Raw genomic sequence first — 20,051 nt, 5'->3', positions numbered from 1 at the left:
TTTACAGAGGGATAAAAGGAGAAAAACAACAGGGTGGAAGATGCAGCAAGGGCCGACCGGCCCAGTGGTAGCACAGTCTGAAAGGGCAGATAATTGAGCAATGTGTCTGCACATAGAGTTCAGGAATTCTGGGCAAAGTTCCAGGCAAGTGGTGAGTCTTGGGTGCTCTTGATCGTCTTCAGCACCAGTGAACTTTCCCCAGCAACCCCCATCGCTGCCCTCTTCTGCCGCTCTCTGCACAGAGTGACCATCTCTGCACTTAGCTAGCTAACAGCATCCCTCCTTATTCCCAATGCAAAGTCACAAGCCCCAGTACTCACAGCCCTGTACAACTCTGGGCAGCAGTGATACTGGGTCCAGCTCTGGTTTGTCCTTCTTGGGTGATTTCTTCCTTGCAAAGTGCTCCTCCTGGCTCCTGTCCTGGGTTCTCCCCTGGTTGGCTGCTCTGTCCCTCCCAGGCTTCAGGCAGGTTCGTGTCTGCTTCACTCTGTGAGGGCCTGCTTGCTGCAGCCCTCCTGTCTGGAGCTCCCAACACACAACCTGTTGCTCTCCCTTTGCTCCCCCCGCCTCCCAAAAGCACTTTCTCTTTTTGGAACAATCAGCAGTACCCACATTAAGGAAAACATTTATAAGGGCCATGCTCGCTAAACCACAAAGGGGTTACACATCAAAAGATACAAAATCTAGGCTCAAGCTTGAAGCACTCTGCATATAATTTTCATTAGCCTTGTCTATATTAGAAAAACTTACTATGGCAAAAACATTTTGTTGCCCACACATGCTTGTAAAGCACATCAAGTCTATAAAGCCTTGCACATGCACGCTGAATACCATCAATATTCAATTTACTTTCATCAGGACTAAGGGCCTGGCTACACTTGCAGATGTACAGCGCTGGGAGTTAAACCAGCCTTCAGAGACCACAGGAGGGAAAACTCTGCCAAGTGTTTACACTCTCAGCTGGAAGCGCACTGGCATGGCCACATTAGCAGCTCTTGCAATGCCACAAAGAGCAGCGCATTGTGGAAGCTATCCCAGTGTTCAAGTGGCTGCAACATGCTTTTCAAATGTTGGGGGTGGGGTGGAGTGTGACAGGGAGTGTGTTGTGTTTATGTTGGGGGAGAGAGAGTGGGTTTTTGGGGTGATGAGAGTGTGTCAGCATGCTGTCTTGTTAGTTCAGACCCCCCTCCACCCCAACTCTCTCTCACACACTCACAGCAAGCAACATTCCATACTAATGGCTTGCTTTGTCCCGGAGCAGATAAGCATGCTGGCTGTCAGAAACAGAGCTTTGAAAAGGCATATCCATATTCCTACAGCCGATTCCAAAACAATGACAAGAGTGGCCAGTTGACTTAAGGTGATTATGGGACGTTTCTGGAGGCCAATCAAAGCACAGTAATGCAACACCTCGTTCACATTGACGGTGGGGCATTTCAGCCGAGGCGCAACAAGTGTTATGCTTCTCGTGGAGGTGGATTACCAGGAGCGCTTGAGCTGCAGAGCCAAGGTGCTCTAAGTGCCTTGCCAGTGTGACAGGTACAACCTACTGCGGCTCCCTTTGGAGCCCTAATGGGATTTTATTTAAGTAGCATGGTATGTTTCCATGTTTTTTTTAATAATATATACTGCTTTGTTTTTATATAGCTCTATATAAATTGCATTTTTTAATATATTTGGGGCAGTTAAGTTTTAATAGGTTGGTGGGGTTTTTTTGTATTTTTTTTTTTGCTTTGCTTTGCTTTTTATACTTGGAATATAAATTTAGTAAATCTGCCAAGTATGCATGCCTTTTTGAAGCTCTGCCACAGAACCCCAGGGATTGCATCCCACTTTGATGAGAGCCTTATCCAGACAGGAGAGGTCTTTACCTCCCTTTGAAAGAGGTAGCAGGGTCCCGTCCCTCTTTGCTGCCTCCCCCGTGGCTCGGGCATTAGGTTCACCTGCCTCCCATGATGCCAGCTGACCGGGCAGCCAGACTACCGTGTCCACACTCCCTAATGCCCATACGTCTGGACTTGAACCCATCATTGATGCCATCGCCCATGACTGCGGGACTCCCAAGTCCCAGCTGTACCCTTCTGTTTCCTGAACATGTTGTTACAATTGCTTAGTACAATTTTTAAGATTTTTTAATTACTTGAGATTTTATGTAGCTCACACCAGCACTGGGGCTTCCAGTGTTACCGCACTGGGCCAGAGGGAGAGACACTAAGCCTCACTCCATATTACTCGGTTCTCTACCACCGAGGATCCATACACCAAATGCCCCCCTGGGCTGAGCGAGGAAACCCTAAGCTCTTCTCTTCAACTTAGGCATACTACGACTGAGGGCTATGCACCAAGGATACCTGTCACGTGGAGCGAGGGTCTCTAAGCCACCTCCTATTGCCCAGCACTCCTACAAACGAGTGTTGACCCACCTGCACCCTTCCCTCGCTGACCGGGGTGGAGAGAGGAATGCTAAACCCCTCTCCAGTTCTCAGCCATGCTATGACTGAGGGTGGGGCACACCTGTCATTATAAAATCCTTAACATGAAATACGAACAATGCCAGGCAGAGCAAACGCAAAATCTCAAGGGCAGACCAATTGGTGCACTCCACGGGGCTCCCCCTGTCCGCAATTCTCCACCAAAACTGTGACAGATTTCTGTTACCAATCTGTCTGAGGTGTTAGGTGATCAGGGTGAGGCCACAGGATTGTTAGGGGAGGAGATGACAGAACACACCAAGTGTCTAAGTTTTAAAGCTTTATTGATAAAATAATAAAATAACAGTGGAGAGTGCCGAGGGGAGGTCCCCATGTCATTCAAAGGAAGGAATAAAGCATTAGTGCCCCAAGCCCAAGCCCTAACCCACTTTCTTACACACACCTGCACTACCCGAGGCTGGTCAGGCCTGGGTGTAACGTAAGAAGAAGAGGGGGAGGGGTGGATGGGAGTTCTGTCCTGTGCGCACGGGTCATCCAGGGTCTGCTGTTGATCTCCGATTTGCCTTTGCTCTCAGAAGGGTTTTTAAGTTCTGGGTTCTTTTGGGGGCATTTTGTTTAGTGACCGTTGTTCCCCATGCTTTGTGTACCAGTCCAAACCAGGTCTCTGTGGTCTCCTCAGCTTTTCCAAAACAGATTGGCTCCAGGGACGCAAAACTTTGTCGTCCCCCCCCGTCCTCCCCCGCTGGCCTTCACTGTTTTGTTTGGTTTTGCAATTTTTTCAATCCTGTTCAGCTTAGTTCTCCTTTTTTTTAAGGCTGGCTGGGTTGGCTAAGATATGAATACAGCTGCAGACTTTTTGTCAGGCTCCATGACCTTGGACTGGGGCCAGCATCTTATGTTTGGACTGAGCCTGCTAGCTGCAGTGTTGAGTTAACCCATTCTTTCTCCTTCCCCCTTTGGCTTCTTGCAGCCTGCAACGGAATCTTTCACTCCACACTTGCACCTTTGACCCTTCCCAAAATGCCTTGAGAAGCTTGCAACAGCCTTAGCAATATACAATGCTGATCTGTCTCTCCCAGCTAATCACTGAGGGAGGGGGCCATTGGGGTGTGACACCAGTGTGGACGGATCGGGAGTTAGGGCACCTGGGGATGCTTTAATGCTCTCTAATTTGCAAGTGTAGCCAAGCCCTAAGTAACAGTTTCTTCTGCCCCATTCCTGTCTGCCCCACTTTCATTCAGACTGAAATGATTAAGATAATTTTCTCATTGCTGTCTGGTAGTGGAGAGGTGGCCTTAATTTCACAGAATTCAGAGCTTTTGAGAGGTGATACTGTAGTATCTAAGAAACTTTCCAGTAGTGCATCAACCACCATGACATGTGGTTCATTCTTGCTCTCATCCTTTCCCCAGTGGAAAAAAATCTGTGTTCAGTTTAGTGTTTTGTTTTGGTATATGTACACACTCCAATGTTCATTTGTTTTTTTTATGTTAGAGAAATCAAGGTCAAAGAAATTCACCTTTTACTTGGAATGGAAAGTGGTGATGTTTGTGATGATCCTTAGTCCCTGGGGGAATTAACTCCACAGTATCAGACCCACTGTCATGAAAGCTCTGTCTCTTGCATAATTAAGCTTTAACTTTATCATACAAAGTGCCATTGTGGCAGAGGAGCAGAGTTGTCAACCACGGTCTTCAACCTGAGGTGCTAGGTGATTTCTTAGATATGCTGATCCCAGAACACTGAGTGCCCTTAAAATAAGGATTGAGACCTTGAACTTGACTTGATGTTCTAAAATGGGAAGTCAGTGAAGAAACTCCCATAGGCTTGGAATGGTGAACCATGGCACTGGGAGCTGCGAGCTGCCGTAACTGCGGATGCTCAGGTAAACAAAGGTTTCAGAGTAACAGCCGTGTTAGCCTGTATTCGCAAAAAGAAAAGGAGTACTTGTGGCACCTTAGAGACTAACCAATTTATTTGAGCATGAGCTTTCGTGAGCTACAGCTCACTTAAGTGAGCTGTAGCTCACGAAAGCTCATGCTCAAATAAATTGGTTAGTCTCTAAGGTGCCACAAGTACTCCTTTTCTTTTTTCAGGTAAACAAAGCGTCTCGTTGCCCGCCAGAGGCTTACCCTGAACAAGCCGCAACCCCTGTTTTATATTGAAGACCACAACATTGTGTGCTAGGATGGGATAGAGACTGCTAACATGGCAGAAAGCATTACTCACAAAGGCTACAATGTGGGAGCTTAACGTCAGTGAGAAATCTAGGAGCATCCCTAAATTATGGACTGAATTGACAATTAGGTGTGTACCTTCAACTAGAGCAGACTGCACTGTAGAGTTGCACAAAGAGTTTTCCTCTGTCTACTAGCAAAACCTCTGTCTTACTCAGGTTCAACTTCAACCATAGAATCATAGAATCATAGAATATCAGGGTTGGAAGGGACCTCAGGTTGGAAGGGACCCCCTGCTCTAAGCAGGACCAATCCCCAACTAAATCATCCCAGCCAGGGCTTTGTCAAGCCTAACCTTAAAAACTTCTAAGGAAGGAGATTCCACCACGTCCCTAGGTAACACATTCCAGTGTTTCACCACCCTCCTAGTGAAAAAGGTTTTCCTAATATCCAACCTAAACCTCCCCCACTGCAACTTGAGATCATTACTCCTCGTTCTGTCATCTGCTACCACTGAGAACAGTCTAGATCCATCCTCCTTGGAACCCCCTTTCAGGTAGTTGAAAGCAGCTATCAAATCCCCTCTCATTCTTCTCTTCCACAGACTAAACAATCCCAGTTCCTTCGGCCTCTGCTCATAAGTCATGTGTTCCAGTCTCCTAATCATTTTTGTTGCCCTCCGCTGGACGTTTTCTAATTTTTCCACATCCTTCTTGTAGTGTGGGGCCCAAAACTGGACACAGTACTCCAGATGAGGCCTCACCAATGTCTACTAGAGGGGAATAATCACGTCCCTCGATCTGCTCGCTATGCCCTTACTTATATATCCCAAAATGACATTGGCCTTCTTGGCAACAATGGCACACTGTTCACTCATATCCATCTTCTCGTCCACTGTAACCCCTAGGTCCTCTTCTGCAGAACTGCTGCCTAGCCATTCGGTCCCTAGTCTGTAGCAGTTCATGGGATTCTTCTGTCCTAAGAGCAGGACTCTGCACTTGTCCTTGTTGAACCTCATAAGATTTCTTTTGGCCCAATCCTCTAATTTGTCTAGGGCCCTCTGTATCCTATCCATACCCTCCAGCATATTTACCTCTCCTCCCAGTTTAGTGTCATCTGCAAACTTGCTGAGGGTGCAATCCTCACCATCCTCCAGATCATTTATTAAGATGTTGAACAAAACCGGCCCCAGGACCGACCCTTGGGGCACTCCACTTGATACCGGCTGCCAACTAGACATGCAGCCATTGATCACTACCCGTTGAGCCCGACAATCTAGCCAGCTTTCTATCCACCTTATAGTCCATTCATCCAGCCCATACTTCTTTAACTTGCTGGCAAGAATACTGTGGGAGACCGTGTCAAAAGCTTTGCTAAAGTCAAGGAACAACACATCCACTGCTTTCCCCTCATCCACAGAGCCAGTTATGAGTAGACCTCATCCAAGCACACGACCATCTTGATAGTAGTGGTATGGACATATATTGTGAAGGATAGAAAGAGCACTGTGCCATTTGGATATTCCTGGCACTTGCGACCATGTCATCTGACCAGTTCACCTAGTGACTGCATGACAATGTTGAACAGGATAAGAGAGAGAATTGGTTCTTGTGAGACTCCACAGGAAGCAGGCTACTGGCAGAAATGTAATTTCCCATCATTTCTCTGAGAGTGTGTCTCTCCAGGAAGGATGTAAACCATTTTTAATACATTCTATTGGACCACTGCCACCTCTCTCAGGTGGGACACCAGTGTCTCTGGGTCAGTGATGTCAAATGCTGGAGGACGAGAATGGAGGTCTATCCAACACCCAGTTAGAGTCGGAGATCATCCATAGGAGCAACTAAAGCTGTTTCCATCCCATACCCTGGCCTGACTCCATATTATTTTGGGTCTAGGATATTAGCTTCAGTCAGATGATCTTATGGCTGGCCTTTGGCTAGCTTCCATATGAATTTGCTGGAAAAAAACTGTCAGTCAGCCATTCATGGAACACTAGCAGGATCAAACACTCAAATTAGAGTTTAAATAAAAGATTGTGTCAAACTTTAAAACTCAGCCAATATTAGAAAATAGGAAACTGTGCAACTGACCATAGTGTAAAAATATTTACTGGGTATGATCTGCCATCAAAATTGCAAAATATCTCAACTGTATTTTTAACTGCCAGATAGAAAACCTGTACATTCGAGTGCCATACCAGTTATAAAATCAATACCTGCAGCATGTAAAATGCTTCTTAGTAATGCAAACACTGAAATGTAACAACATCAGCAATGTGTGTTAATACACCATGCAATATCACCATGCAATATAATATCAATATATTAAAGTTCTCTCTGTTCTGTAGATTAATTTATTTATGCAACTCACAGTTTTAAATTAAGATCTGCAGAAGAAAAAAAAAACCTGAGTTAATTGAATGTGGAAATTAGTTCATATTTCTTATAGCTTCAGAAAATTAACAGGGGATTTAATATATCCAGTTGAGCATCTACATTATTATTGCTCTATTAAACTTGGATACAAATTGAATTTAAATCACATCTGTTTTAGTTCAATTAACAAAACTACTGCTTCCACAATGTTTGTTTTTGTTTTGTTTATTGCTTCTTCTGTTCCAAAGAATGAATGAATTCTGAAAGAATTGTTTTCCAAAGAATTGTAACCTTTTATTACAGTCCAAAGAAAATAGGATAGTGAAGCTTAAATGCAGAGGGTAATGATGTTGATTTTCTCTCTAGGGATACTTAATCATTAGAGATAAAGCAATGTTAGATGTGTGAATGTATATGAAAATAAAACACTGAAGGTGTACAGATTATATTAATTATTATATGTATTTCCTATGGATTACTTTAAAACCATCTGTCATTTAGATATTTGTGATCTGGATTTAGATTAACCTCTCCTATATGCATATTTAAATTAATAGAATGCATTATTCTGTTAGACTTGTACTTGATTAAGTTAATTATGGTCTCTTTATCTCTGTGTTTCTTATAATCAAGTTTATTGCATTTCTCATCTTTCCTTGTTATATGCAAGTTACTTTTAGCAGCAGAAGCTTCTTAACTTACCAGCTAATCATGACAAGATTCCGAATTATTTTATATGTTTTGCTCTTTACAGCTTTTGGTGTCAGATGTGTAAGTAAAACAAATAACCATATTCAGAAGGAAACGTTGTTGGATGTATAAATAAATCTACTTTAACTCTGTTACTTCTAAGTCTCTAGGTGACAGTCTGTGGTATCATACCGGGTCTGAAACAAACAAAAAATAGATCTGAACTAAAAAAACCTAAGGAAGTATAGACCCAGATATGAATAGTAACTTCCCATCTCTAATTAAAATAACACTTAATTTCACAGTTTTTTTTTTATGTAGGATACTGAACAAATGTAATGAGGTTAGTGATCTTCAGGAGTTATACCACTGAACTGTAAAAGAGATCATAAAGCTAGTACATAATGTTATTCAACTAATGATACTCTAATTCTAGAGTGGCCATTTGGTCCTATTTCTCTTCCAGGAAAAGATGCATCAATCACTCATTCATGAGCATGAACCACTCATTCATTTTACGAATGGCTTTAAATACACAGAAAAATGAATCACTCATTCATTTTACGAATTGCTTTAAATACACAGAAAAAGTTTGATAAGACTCACAAAACAAGCTGACAACTAAGTGAAGCTCTCACCTTTTGGGGATGGCGGGGTATATGAAGCCATATACAGTAAATACATTATCCCATTAATATGTCTCATCAGGTGCTACAACTATAGAGAAGTATGATCTCAGGACAAATATATGGATCCAGGCTGGAGTGATGAATGGCAGGAGGCTGCAGTTTGGTGTGGCTGTCATTGATGACAAACTCTTTGTTATTGGAGGCCGGGATGGTTTAAAGACATTAAACACTGTTGAATGTTACAATCCAAAAACCAAGGCTTGGACTGTCTTACCCCCAATGTCAACACATAGGCATGGTTTAGGTAAGAAATTTAAGTTTTAAAGAGATGTAATTTGTTTTGGAAATGTATAATTCGTTCTGAAAACGTCAGTATTTTTGAGCTAAAGGAACAATGCAATAAGTAATTATGTGTGTTTGATGGATGCTGCCAGGATAGATAGTAGGCAAGCAATGTTAAGTGATTCCTGAATTGCAGCAATTCAAAAGAAATGTGATTTGCCAAAATGTTTCATATGCAGATACAAAAACAATATTCAGTCACTCCATGGTGTGCTTGTATATGAAAAATAAAAATTGGATATAGAATTCTAAAATTAAAAAAGCGACAACCAAATACAGTGTTGGGTGGAGGGAGGAGAAGAAAAGGAAACTGAAACTTGCAAAGATTGACCCAGAAGCGCAGTCTTGATTTTCTTTTTTGTCACTGGCATCCTGAATTACTTTTTATTTTTGATCAAATAGTCAAAATACGCTACACTTTCTCATGTATTAGGAGAGCCTCAGCTATGCTGAGGTACATCAGCTTAGTGTCAGTGGCGAAAGGCTTATAATTTTAAAAGCACTGGCAAGAGTGGCATTCATCAGCAGTAATAGCATCTGTAGCATGTGTGCACTGCAAGGCTGCCTCAGATAAGTGTTACCGGGGTGATTAGTGCATGCACACACTTTTGCACTCCAGAGTGCTTACAGTCACATTACTGCTTCATGCAAACCCTTCACAATCCGTCAACAATTATGTAAAAAGGTAAGCCCTGATTACCTAAATCCTCACTACCAAAAAAAATTTGTCCCCAGTATTCAAAATTTGTATACAAGCCAAATTTTCCTTTTCCGAAACTCCAGTTATCTGAAGACTTCAGATATCCCTTTAAATATCTAGATTATCAAAGTGTGTGTGTTTGTGTGTATGTGTGTGTGTGTGAGAGAGAGAGAGCATATTCTCTAGCTCAGTGGTTCCCAGATTTGTTCCGCCACTTGTGCAGGGAAAGCCCCTGCTGGGCCGGGCTGGTTTGTTTAGCTGCTGCGTCTGCAGGTTCGGCCGATCGTTCCATGGGCCATGCCAATGGGAGCTGTTGGAAGCGGCGGCCAGTACATCCCCTCGGCCTGATTTTGACCTCCATCAATGTAACTCCTTTGATATCCACTGATATGAGAATATGGTATATTACATGATATATTATATATTCTCATGTCAGTGGAAGTCAATAGTGTTACACCATTGTACAACCAATGAAAGGTCAAAATTAGGCCCATTATGTTCAGTAGCATATAGATACAGGGCTCTTTCTCCTTTCACACCTGTCTTATATCAGGGTAACTCACGGAATATTTTTGGAGTTACTCTTTACTTAAACTGATGAATGAAAGCCGCCCATAATACTTAAACTAAATGTGATACTTGTGAAGTTTGCTAGATTGGCTACCTTGAAGACTGAAATTCTCTCTTTATCCACAGAGTAGGTACAGTAGAACCTCAGAGTGATGAACACCTTGGGAATGGAGGCTCTTCACAACTCTGAAATGTTCATAACGCTGAATAAAACGTTACGGTTGTTCTTTCAAAATTTTACAACTGAACATTGACTTAATACAACTTTGAAACTTTACTTTGCCAAAGAAAAATGCTGCTTTCCCTTTATTCTTTAGTAGTTTACATTTAACACACATTTTACTGTATTTGCTGGGGGGGGGTGATTTTTTTGGGGGGCGGGGGTCTCTGCTGCTGCCTGATTGTGTACTTCTGGTTCCAAATGAGGTGTGTGGTTGACTGATCAGTTCATAACTCTGGTGTTTGTAACTCTGGGGTTCTTCTGTATGGTAAAACATAGGCATCATTAGCGCAAGTTATCTTTGCCCTGAAATGACCATAGATGTCAATGGATAATGGTTTTCTTGTCTATTGCATCCCTTACCTTTCTCCTGACACTGTCAATAAGTGTGCCAACCATGCTGATGGTTTTGTGTTACATACACTTCTCCACTGGGAGCTGGATGAAGGCTACCTTAGAGTTGTCAGATGGTAATGACTGAGCTGGATCTGGACTAGTGAGTTGTAGGTGGAAGATTCTGAATAAACTTACCATTTATTTGAGCAACCCCATCCCCAGTCTACCTCAACACTGTTTTATTATATTTTTTATTTTTTGTCAGTATTAGTTGTTGGCAGGAGATGGGTGGCATGTTTCCCTGCCTGGAGTGAAATTGAGACAAAACTACTGGATAGTTTAAAAAATAATAATAGTTTGGGTTTTAATTTAATTCATTAGTAATCCTTTGAAATAATTATATACATAAATGTATAATCCTCTGTAAAATAAATATTGGACCAACTTCAGCTGGTGAGGGAGACAAGCTTTCAAGCTTACACGGAGCTTTTTTTGGGTTCCCAGACTTGAAGAAGAGGTATGTGAAAGCTTAAAAGCTACTCTCTCACAAACACGAGTTGGTCTAATAAAAGAGTACCTTGCCCATCTTGTCCCTATATTAAGTTATAGACATGTCTATAGAAATGATCTAGAGAACATTGACTATCTACAGTCATTTTGCCTGAGTAGGGGGACTTGACCCTAGATCTTCCACTTCCTGGTGGGTGCCTAATCACTGGAATATAGTGTCATTCTCACTCTCTCTGTGCCAGTGTACAGTGGAACAGCTTCAACAGGAGAGACTGAGGGAGTCCCCCATCAGAATAGTTCATAGTGCAGTGGTTAGCGTACTCTCATGAGAGACCCCTATTCAAATTCTTTCTCCCTCTCAGGCCGAAGGGAGGATTTTTTTCCCCACATCCCCAATGAGTATTCTAATCACTGAGCTAAAAGTTATAAGATGGGCACCACCACACCGCCTAAGTCTCTTTGTGGATCCAGGCCCTAAATCCTCCCCTCAGCATTTACTACTAGGCTCCTAACTCTCCTTATGTATTGTATAGGGAGATTGGCACCTGACTCGGTAGATTCTCCTAGGTGGCAGGATGCCTAAATGATAGATATTGCAACACTGAGTACAGATCCCATTTATGGATTTGGATGCTGGTCTGATCCTGTTGGGCATTCTCTGTGTTTCTACATAATTAACGAACTCAGATGTTTTTATTCAAACGCTTAGAGCCAGAGGCTCAGCTGGCGTGAGCCAGCCTAGCTTCATTAACCTCAATTGATTTACACCAGCTGAGGATCCAGCCAATTAATAACCGAACTCTCTGGCAGTTTTGGGGGTGTTAGAAATGTAAGACTGAGACTGTAATGTTTGTGTATATATAATATTGTGATTAGGCTTGGTAAAGAGTAGTCTCATTGCTGGGCGTGGCTATGGATATGGTTTAGCTGGAGAATACTTTTGAAATGTTAGATAGGCAGGGCATTTTAATTCCACTTGATAAAATTAGTGTTGATACCCTCTCTAGAGATGAGAACATCTCTTTTCCCTAACAGCAAAAGGAAAATGAGTATTATGAAACGAGTTTAAGTAGCTTCTTCATCAGATTTATTTTGCAAAAATCTTCAGCTGATTCCTAGCAGGGAAAATTTTGTTAATTTAAATATTTTCCTGTGGTCTCAAATGAATCAGCCCCCAGAAAGCAATTTTTTCCCTTGCCATTTCAATATTTTGTGGCAATTCTAGCATAACACACATTCCTTTGCCATAAATTCCTATATTTTATGTCTATTTCAGTTAATTGGCATCAGATAATTGTAATGATCCTTTCATTTTCTTCAAGATAATGCTTATCACATATTATATCAAGTTCTTAATGTCTGTTAACAATATTCTTGATCCTTTTTTATTATTGTAATCACAGTCCATAACCATATGATAGGAAGTCTGTCAATGTTTGCACTGGATTAAATCTGCATGCCATGAGAACATAGTCTAATCACTTATTTCCTTATCAACAATTGTTTAATGAGCTCAGCAGTATTCACTGTTAGACATGTGTCTGACACTTGCTCCTGATGCTGAGTCAACAAGAAAACATCATGAGCATGAGGAAAATGATGTAATTTTAAACTTATGTTTTCATCTGTGTGAAATGACAAAACATTGATTCTCGTATGGAATTCATTCCTTTTGGCTTTACTTTTACTCTTGCTATTTGACAATTCTCAGAAAAAATATTTACATATTTAAAAATCTGTAATGCAGGTATTGATGAATTAGAGAAACCAAACTGAATAAGAAGGTAGAAACCATGTATAGAGTAGCTCTTAAAATGTTTCAGTCTACTTAGGTATTTCTGAACAAGAATGTTTTGATATCTGTCCATCTGTTTTCGAAAAAAGTGTTATGCCCTATAATAGGGATGTAGCAGATTATTCCCTCCTGTCTTCCTCCCTTCTCCTTCACCTCCCTCTTAACCTCCAAGCACAAGAAAGAACCCCTGAAGACTTGTGCCTCAAAGGTGCATGTCTGAGGCACAAAGCCTGCTTAGATGGTGCTGTTTCTGCACTGCATTTTGTTCAGGTTAGTGCTTAAAGGTACAATCTATCCCTATATATCTTGTAGCCCAGTAGAATAGTATTTTGGATTAATTTTGCTTTAATTAATTTTAAAAGTATCCCAGTGTTGCCAGCCCCAAAGGTTCAAAAATCATGGATCAAGTTCCAAAACATCTTGAGATCACCTTACAAATCATGAGATTCTAAAACAAACCCCAACAACGTTGGGTTCTCTTATGCACCTTTTTATTTTTAGCCATTAGGATACTCTTGGGTCATGTTTATAAGCTTTCTTTATAGCCATTAGGGCTATTCAAAATGAAATGAAAGCTGGGATTATCATGCATTCACATAAGTCCAGGAACTGAGTCTTTAAGAGATACACAAAATGTAGCAAGATTCATGATAAAATTGTGAGAGTTGGAAGCATGATATCCTAGTCTAAAAGGTAAAATGTTCTATCATGAAATGTATTCAAAAATGTGTGTCCAATCTGCGGCTTGGGGCCACTCTGACAGTTCTAAATTGTGGTCCTCGAGGGAGACAGCTAAGAAAAAAAATAGCATTTTATTACAAGTTTAAAGTGTTTTCCCTGAGCCACTCCTTGTGACTTTAAATTGAAGTGTCTAAATCAGCTCTGTCACTATAGGGAAGTTAACAGGGGCACTGCAAATGCCAAATGCCTCTCACCACTCCATCTGATCTCAAAATAGTGTCTGTACTGTGAGCTGAGAGTACTTTGAGCAGCTCCATTCCTTTTTCTGCTACAGCTACTCAGCAACATCTCTACTACTACCTGTTGCCTTTCAGGGAAGGGAAAAGAGATGCTCTGGTTGCTCCACGGCTTGCTTGCCTGCCTGCTGGTCTGTAGGAACTCATGGAGAGCAAGTTTGGAGCTTGACTGACATTGGTAAAGGATGGCTTCCCACCTCCCATGTTGCTGCTTGCAATTAATTATAAGCAGAAGCTTAAAAAGAAGAAAAAAAAACCACTAAGGTGGTTCAGGTTGTCCTAACACATACATGCACATACATGCCTTATCCATATTTGAAAAACAAAGTGTGTTTATCAAATGAGGTAGCAAACACTTGTTAATTAAACAGCACTTGGCATCTAGTTGTAGACAAAGGCAACAGTATTTAACAACGTTAGCTGGTCTTTCTCAACATCTAATTTTCCCAGTGTAGACAAGGCCACTAATGAGACCCTGGCTATGGTGTCAAACTGGTTGTTTGTGATGTGTCCAGTGCCCACTTTGAGGGAGGGTGAGACCACTAAATTACAGTGTCATCCCAGGTTTCTGAAATTGAAGGAAACATATTTAAGATAAAATGACAGTGATTTTCATTTTCAGCAGTCTTTTTCTTTTACATACATTTTTACTTTTTTATTCATTTTTAAGAACTGTTTTCACAGTGGAAGACACTGCAGGGTTTGTTTAACATAGCGAGTAGACCTGGTTTGGTTTAGTGCACTGGACCGGGCCCCATAGTTTATTCTTGTAGCCATTCTAGTAATCACCTGTCATGTTTATTGCTTAAGTATGATTACACCGCTGCCGTCTAATTTGAAGAGAGCCCTTATTGCAGTCTATTATATGTTCATAAACTCCTCAGGAGTTTAGAATAAATCTGCTTTTGTTTGTTCACTGTTTTTTAATTCAATATTAGATAACATCATCACTAGCAACCATAGGTCACTCACTTCACGAAGAGGTAAGGATCAAATATACAAGTAATAAAGATGGAAATTGTTCCGAGGCCTGGGAGGAAAACATATCCTTGGGAACTGAAGCATTTGGGAGTATGGAGGGATTTCACAGCATCAGGAGAATGTCATACCCCATATGTAACCCAGGGTTTGTCATGGTCTATACTTTGATAGGAAATGTCCAATGAAAACCCACAAGCTATAGGAAATCATGACAAGGATGGTATCTACCCCTTTGAGTCAGGAGTTGGAGGCACTGTGCTTCTAGAAGTGTTGTCAATCAGATGAAGCATAGAGCCAACATCCTGACATCTCTAATGACCATCTTGGGCACTGTCAACAAGAACAGAGGTGACATCGCTGGTGTTTTGGCCAAAAGCCATTTCTGGCTACCTAAACTTTTTCTCTTTAATTTCTATATGTGAAATTATGGTTCATCTCCAATCCTAGTAAACTGTCGTGTATTGTTGAAGTTAAATAGTTAACTTACTGTTGAATAGTTGACATGCTTCACCCTAGAAGAGTAAATTTCAGGGGTGGGTGAAATCACTATTTTATCTACAGCAATGCCCTGCTGAGTCACACAAGGGTTGGAGGGGTAAGGTGTCATTTTCACTGTAGAGACCCTTGCTATCTTGCAGAACAGAATGGTTCATAGTGGCCAAGGGAGAATGCACAGTGAGGCATATGTAACACTTGCTCTGAGAAGGATGATCTTGCAACTTCTATGGGCTCAAGTTGCCACCATCACAGCATAAATTCAGGGGGACCAAGAGTCTAACCATGCTCCAATTAGCTCCCTGGGACTACAGTGGATGAGCAAGCACAGCAGCTGGTCTTCCATAATAGCACTCCTTTGAGCAATAGGTTGTAATGTGCCATGCTGCTGTGCTGTTTCTTCCTCATCTATCACACAGATGCAGTGGAAGGCAGAGGTTTCCCTGGGGTTTATGTGCCTTAGGATTTTTTTTTTTTTTTTGGCTCAAAGGCCTGTGTTACTGGCCTTTTCACCAGAGTAATAAGCAGGGGCTGAAGAAGCCATGGTGCAGATCCAACCCCCTAATAGAGGGAAGTTTGCTAAATGCTTGGCATGATACATTGAAATTGCACAGTTTAAAGCTTCCCATCTTTGCTTTCAGAAAACCACATAGCATAAACTGGCTTTTCTGAAAAATGCAACTAATTTCTAGAACTAGTCAGTACAACAATGGACAGTGGTAAAAGGAGGGAAGAGGAGGAGGAGGATTTATCTTTATTTCTCCCCACCCTCCTCTCCCCGCAGATTCTTTGGAATAGTTCTCTGACTTGGCTCATTGTGGGATCACATAAGGTATATTAATTTATAAACAGTTCCATTAGGCTAACTCTGAGATAAAGGTACAGATAGAGTTATGGAGTCTCTGTGTTACTCAAGATACAGTCACAGTATTTCTGAATAAAGTGAATTATTAGGCAAGTTTTACATGTCTGCAATTTTATCACTCTCCCAGGAATTCAGAAGTTTCTTTAATTTATTTTGAAAACCCTCAAGGCCCAGATATTTAATAAAGGCTCTTTCGCTTCCCAGCACTCACCCACATCCAACCACCCTTGGTAACTTTTCCCTGAATAAAGGAAAACTGCACATTGCATTTGTGTCCTTCTATAATTCATCACACATGCATATTCTTCTGTGTTTAATTTTTGATTTCAGAATTTTTTCTAAAGAACTAGTATCTTTTGGATTATGATTGAATTGCACCACCAAACTGCAAGACAAGTTGGACTTCGAGTCAGGCAGCTTATATTAAGACATACACATTATCAATAATAGCGAGTGATATGTAAAAAATTACAAAGGAAGTATAATTATTTATTTATAAATGTTCCCTCTTTTTATGTTCATGCCTGTGTAAAAAGTACTTCTCCCAGAATATTTTGAATATTCTGTAATAAGTATATTTTAATGCAATGTATTTTTGAAGTGAGTTACCTAATACAAAGGTATTTAGGCCAAGACACACTCTGAATTAAAAAGAGAGGCGTGAGCCTTAACTCACCACCACCATCACCAGCAAACATTTCACCCAGTAAAGTTCTAAATGAAACTAAAGGCAGACTGATACTACAAATTGACGTTGGCACAGCTGCACCACTTTAATGAAGATGCTCTAAACCAATGGGAGAGAACTCTCATAGAATCATAGAATATCAGGGATGGAAGGGACCTCAGGAGGTCATCTCGTCCAACCCCCTGCTCAAAGCAGGACCAATCCCCAACTAAATCATCCCAGCCAGGGCTTTGTCAAGCCTGACCTTAAAAACTTCTAAGGATGGAGATTCCACCACCTCCTTAGGCAACACATTCCAGTGTTTCACCACCCTCTTAGTGAAAAAGGTTTTCCTAATATCCAACCTAAACCTCCCCCACTGCAACTTGAGACCATTACTCCTCGTTCTGTCATCTGCTACTACTGAGAACAGTCTAGATCCATCCTCTTTGGAACCCCCTTTCAGGTAGTTGAAAGCTGCTGTCAAATCCCCCCTCATTCTTCTCTTCCACAGACGAAACAATCCCAGTTCATAGATTCATAGATATCCAGGTCAGAAGGGACCATTACGATCATCCAGTCTGACCTCCCGCACAACACAGGCCACAGAACTTCACCCACCACTCCTAAAAAAAACTTCTCACCTATGTCTGTGCTATCAAAGTCCTCAAATCGTGGTTTAAAGACTTCAAGGAGCAGAGAATCCTCCAGCAAGTGACACGTGCCCCATGCTACAGAGGAAAGCGAAAAACCTCCAGGACCTCTTCCAATCTGCCCTGGAGGAAAATTCCTTCCCAACCCCAAATATGGTGATCAGCTAAAGCCTGAGCATATGGGCAAGATTCATCAGCCAGATACTACAGAAAATTCTTTCCTGGGTAACTCGGATCCCACCCCATCTAATATCCCATCACAGGCCATTGGGCCTATTTACCATGAATATTTAATTACCAAAACCATGTTATACCATCATACCATCTCCTCCATAAACTTATCGAGTTTAATCTTAAAGCCAGATAGATCTTTTGCCCCCACTGCTTCCCTTGGAAGGCTGTTCCAAAACTTCACTCCTCTGATGGTTAGAAACCTTCATCTAATTTCTAGTCTAAATTTCCTGGTGGCCACTTTATAACCATTTGTTCTTGTGTCCACATTGGTACTGAACTTAATTAATTCCTCTCCCTCTCTGTTATTTATCCTTCTGATAAATTTATAGAGAGCAATCATATCTCCCCTCAACCTTCTTTTAGTTAGGCTAAATAAGCCAAGCTCCTTGAGTCTCCTTTCATAAGACAAGGTTTCCATTTCTCAGATCATCCTAGTAGCCCTTCTCTGTACCTGTTCCAGTTTGAATTCATCCTTCTTAAACATGGGAGACCAGAACTGCACACAGTATTCCAGGTGAGGTCTCACCAGTGCCTTGTATAACGGTACTAAAAGTTCCCTCAGCCTCTCTTCATAAGTCATGTGTTCCAGTCCCCTAATCATTTATGTTGCCCTCTGCTGGACTCTTTCCAATTTTTCCACATCCTTCTTGTAGTGTGGGGCCCAAAACTGGACTCCAGTACTCCAGATGAGGCCTCACCAATGTTGACTAGAGGGGAACGATCACGTCCCTCGATCTGCTGGCAATGCCCCTACTTATACAACCCAAAATGCCATTGGCCTTCTTGGCATCAATGGCACACTGTTCACTCATATCCAGCTTCTTGTCCACTGTAACCCCTAGGCTCTTTTCTTCAGAACTGCTGCCTAGCCGTCCGGTCCCTAGTCTGTAGCAGTGCATGGGATTCTTCCGTCCTAAGTGCAGGACTCTGCACTTGTCCTTGTTGAACCTCATCAGATTTCTTTTGGCCCAAACCTCTAATTTGTCTAGGGCCCTCTGTATCCTATCCCTACCCTCCAGCATATCTACCTCTCCTCCCAGTGTAGTGTCATCTGCAAACTTGCTGAGGGTGCAATCCACACCATCCTCCAGATCATTAATGAAGATATTGAACAAAACCGGCCCGAGGACCAACCCGTGGGGCACTCCACTTGATACCGGCTGCCAACTAGACATTGAGCCATTGATCACTACCCACTGAGCCCGACAATCTAGCCAGCTTTCTATCCACCTTATCGTCCATTCATCCAACCCATACTTCTTTAACTTCCTGGCAAGAATATTGTGGGAGACTGTGTCAAAAGCTTTGCTAAAGTCAAGGAACAACATGTCCACTGCTTTCCCCTCGTCTACAGAGCCAGTTATCTTGTCATAGAAGGCAATTAGATTAGTCAGGCATGACTTGCCTTTCGTGAATCCATGCTGACTGTTGCTGATCACTTTCCTCTCCTCTAAGTGCTTCAGAATTGATTCCTTGAGGACCTGCTCCATGATTTTTCCAGGGACTGAGGTGAGGCTGACTGGCCTGTAGTTCCCAGGATCCTCCTTCTTCCCTTTTTTAAAGATGGGCACTACATTAGCCTTTTTCCAGTCGTCCGGGACCTTCCACGATCACCATGAGTTTTCAAAGATAATGGCCAATGGCTCTGCAATTACATCCGCCAACTCCTTTAGCACTCTTGGATGCAGCGCATCCGGCCCCATGGACTTGTGCTCGCCAAGCTTTTCTAAATAGTCCTGAACCATGTCTTTCTTCACAGAGGGCTGGTAACCTCCTCCCCATGCTGTGCTGCCCAGTGCAGCAGTCTGGGAGCTGACCTTGTTCGTGAAGACAGAGGCAAAAAAAGCATTAAGTACATTATCTTTTTCCACATCATCTGTCAGTAGGTTGCCTTCCTCATTCAGTAAGGGGCCCACACTTTCCTTGAGTTTCTTCTTGTTGCTAACATACCTGAAGAAACCCTTCTTGTTACTCTTAACATCTCTTGCTAGCTGCTGTAGGCTTTGTAATTCCATCTCCACAAGAGGCAGTAGCCTTGTTGGCAGGAGAAGCTCTCCCATCAACATAGCGCTGTCAACCTGGGGACTATGTCGCTCCAGGGTGTGGATTTTTCATACCCCTGAATGATGTAGTTATGCTGAAGTAAGTATGTAATGTAGACCAAGCCTGCGGTTACACATTAAGGCTACAATCCTGCAAAAACTGATGCATATGCTTTACTTTAAGCATATGAGAAGTTCCATTGGGGTTACATATATGCTAAAGTTATGCATGTGCATAACTGTTTACAGGATTGAGGCCAATTTTGTTATACATTAGGGAGTAAGGGTAAAAATCACCCCGTATGCAAAAGGCCCACAGAAGTCCTATGCGCCCCTTATTTTCCGTTTAAGACTCATT

The 20,051-nt window shown here is 42.0% G+C and overlaps 1 protein-coding gene across 2 annotated transcripts in view; it reads left to right on the top strand.

The window, feature by feature from the left end:
- KLHL1 (kelch like family member 1) overlaps window positions 1–20,051 on the top strand; it is a 430,372-nt gene that overhangs the window by 341,137 nt on the left and 69,184 nt on the right. For both annotated transcript variants that reach the window (XM_073346360.1, XM_073346365.1), the window contains exon 7: window positions 8,386–8,610. In XM_073346360.1, the coding sequence (XP_073202461.1) occupies window positions 8,386–8,610 (225 nt within the window). The remainder of the gene's footprint in view (window positions 1–8,385; window positions 8,611–20,051) is intronic.

Source organism: Lepidochelys kempii, chromosome 1 (assembly GCF_965140265.1).
Source record: "Lepidochelys kempii isolate rLepKem1 chromosome 1, rLepKem1.hap2, whole genome shotgun sequence".
In the NCBI taxonomy this organism is placed as follows: domain Eukaryota; kingdom Metazoa; phylum Chordata; order Testudines; family Cheloniidae; genus Lepidochelys; species Lepidochelys kempii.
The sequence above is the reverse complement of the archived record's forward strand: the minus strand, read 5'-3'. Positions and strand labels throughout refer to the sequence as shown.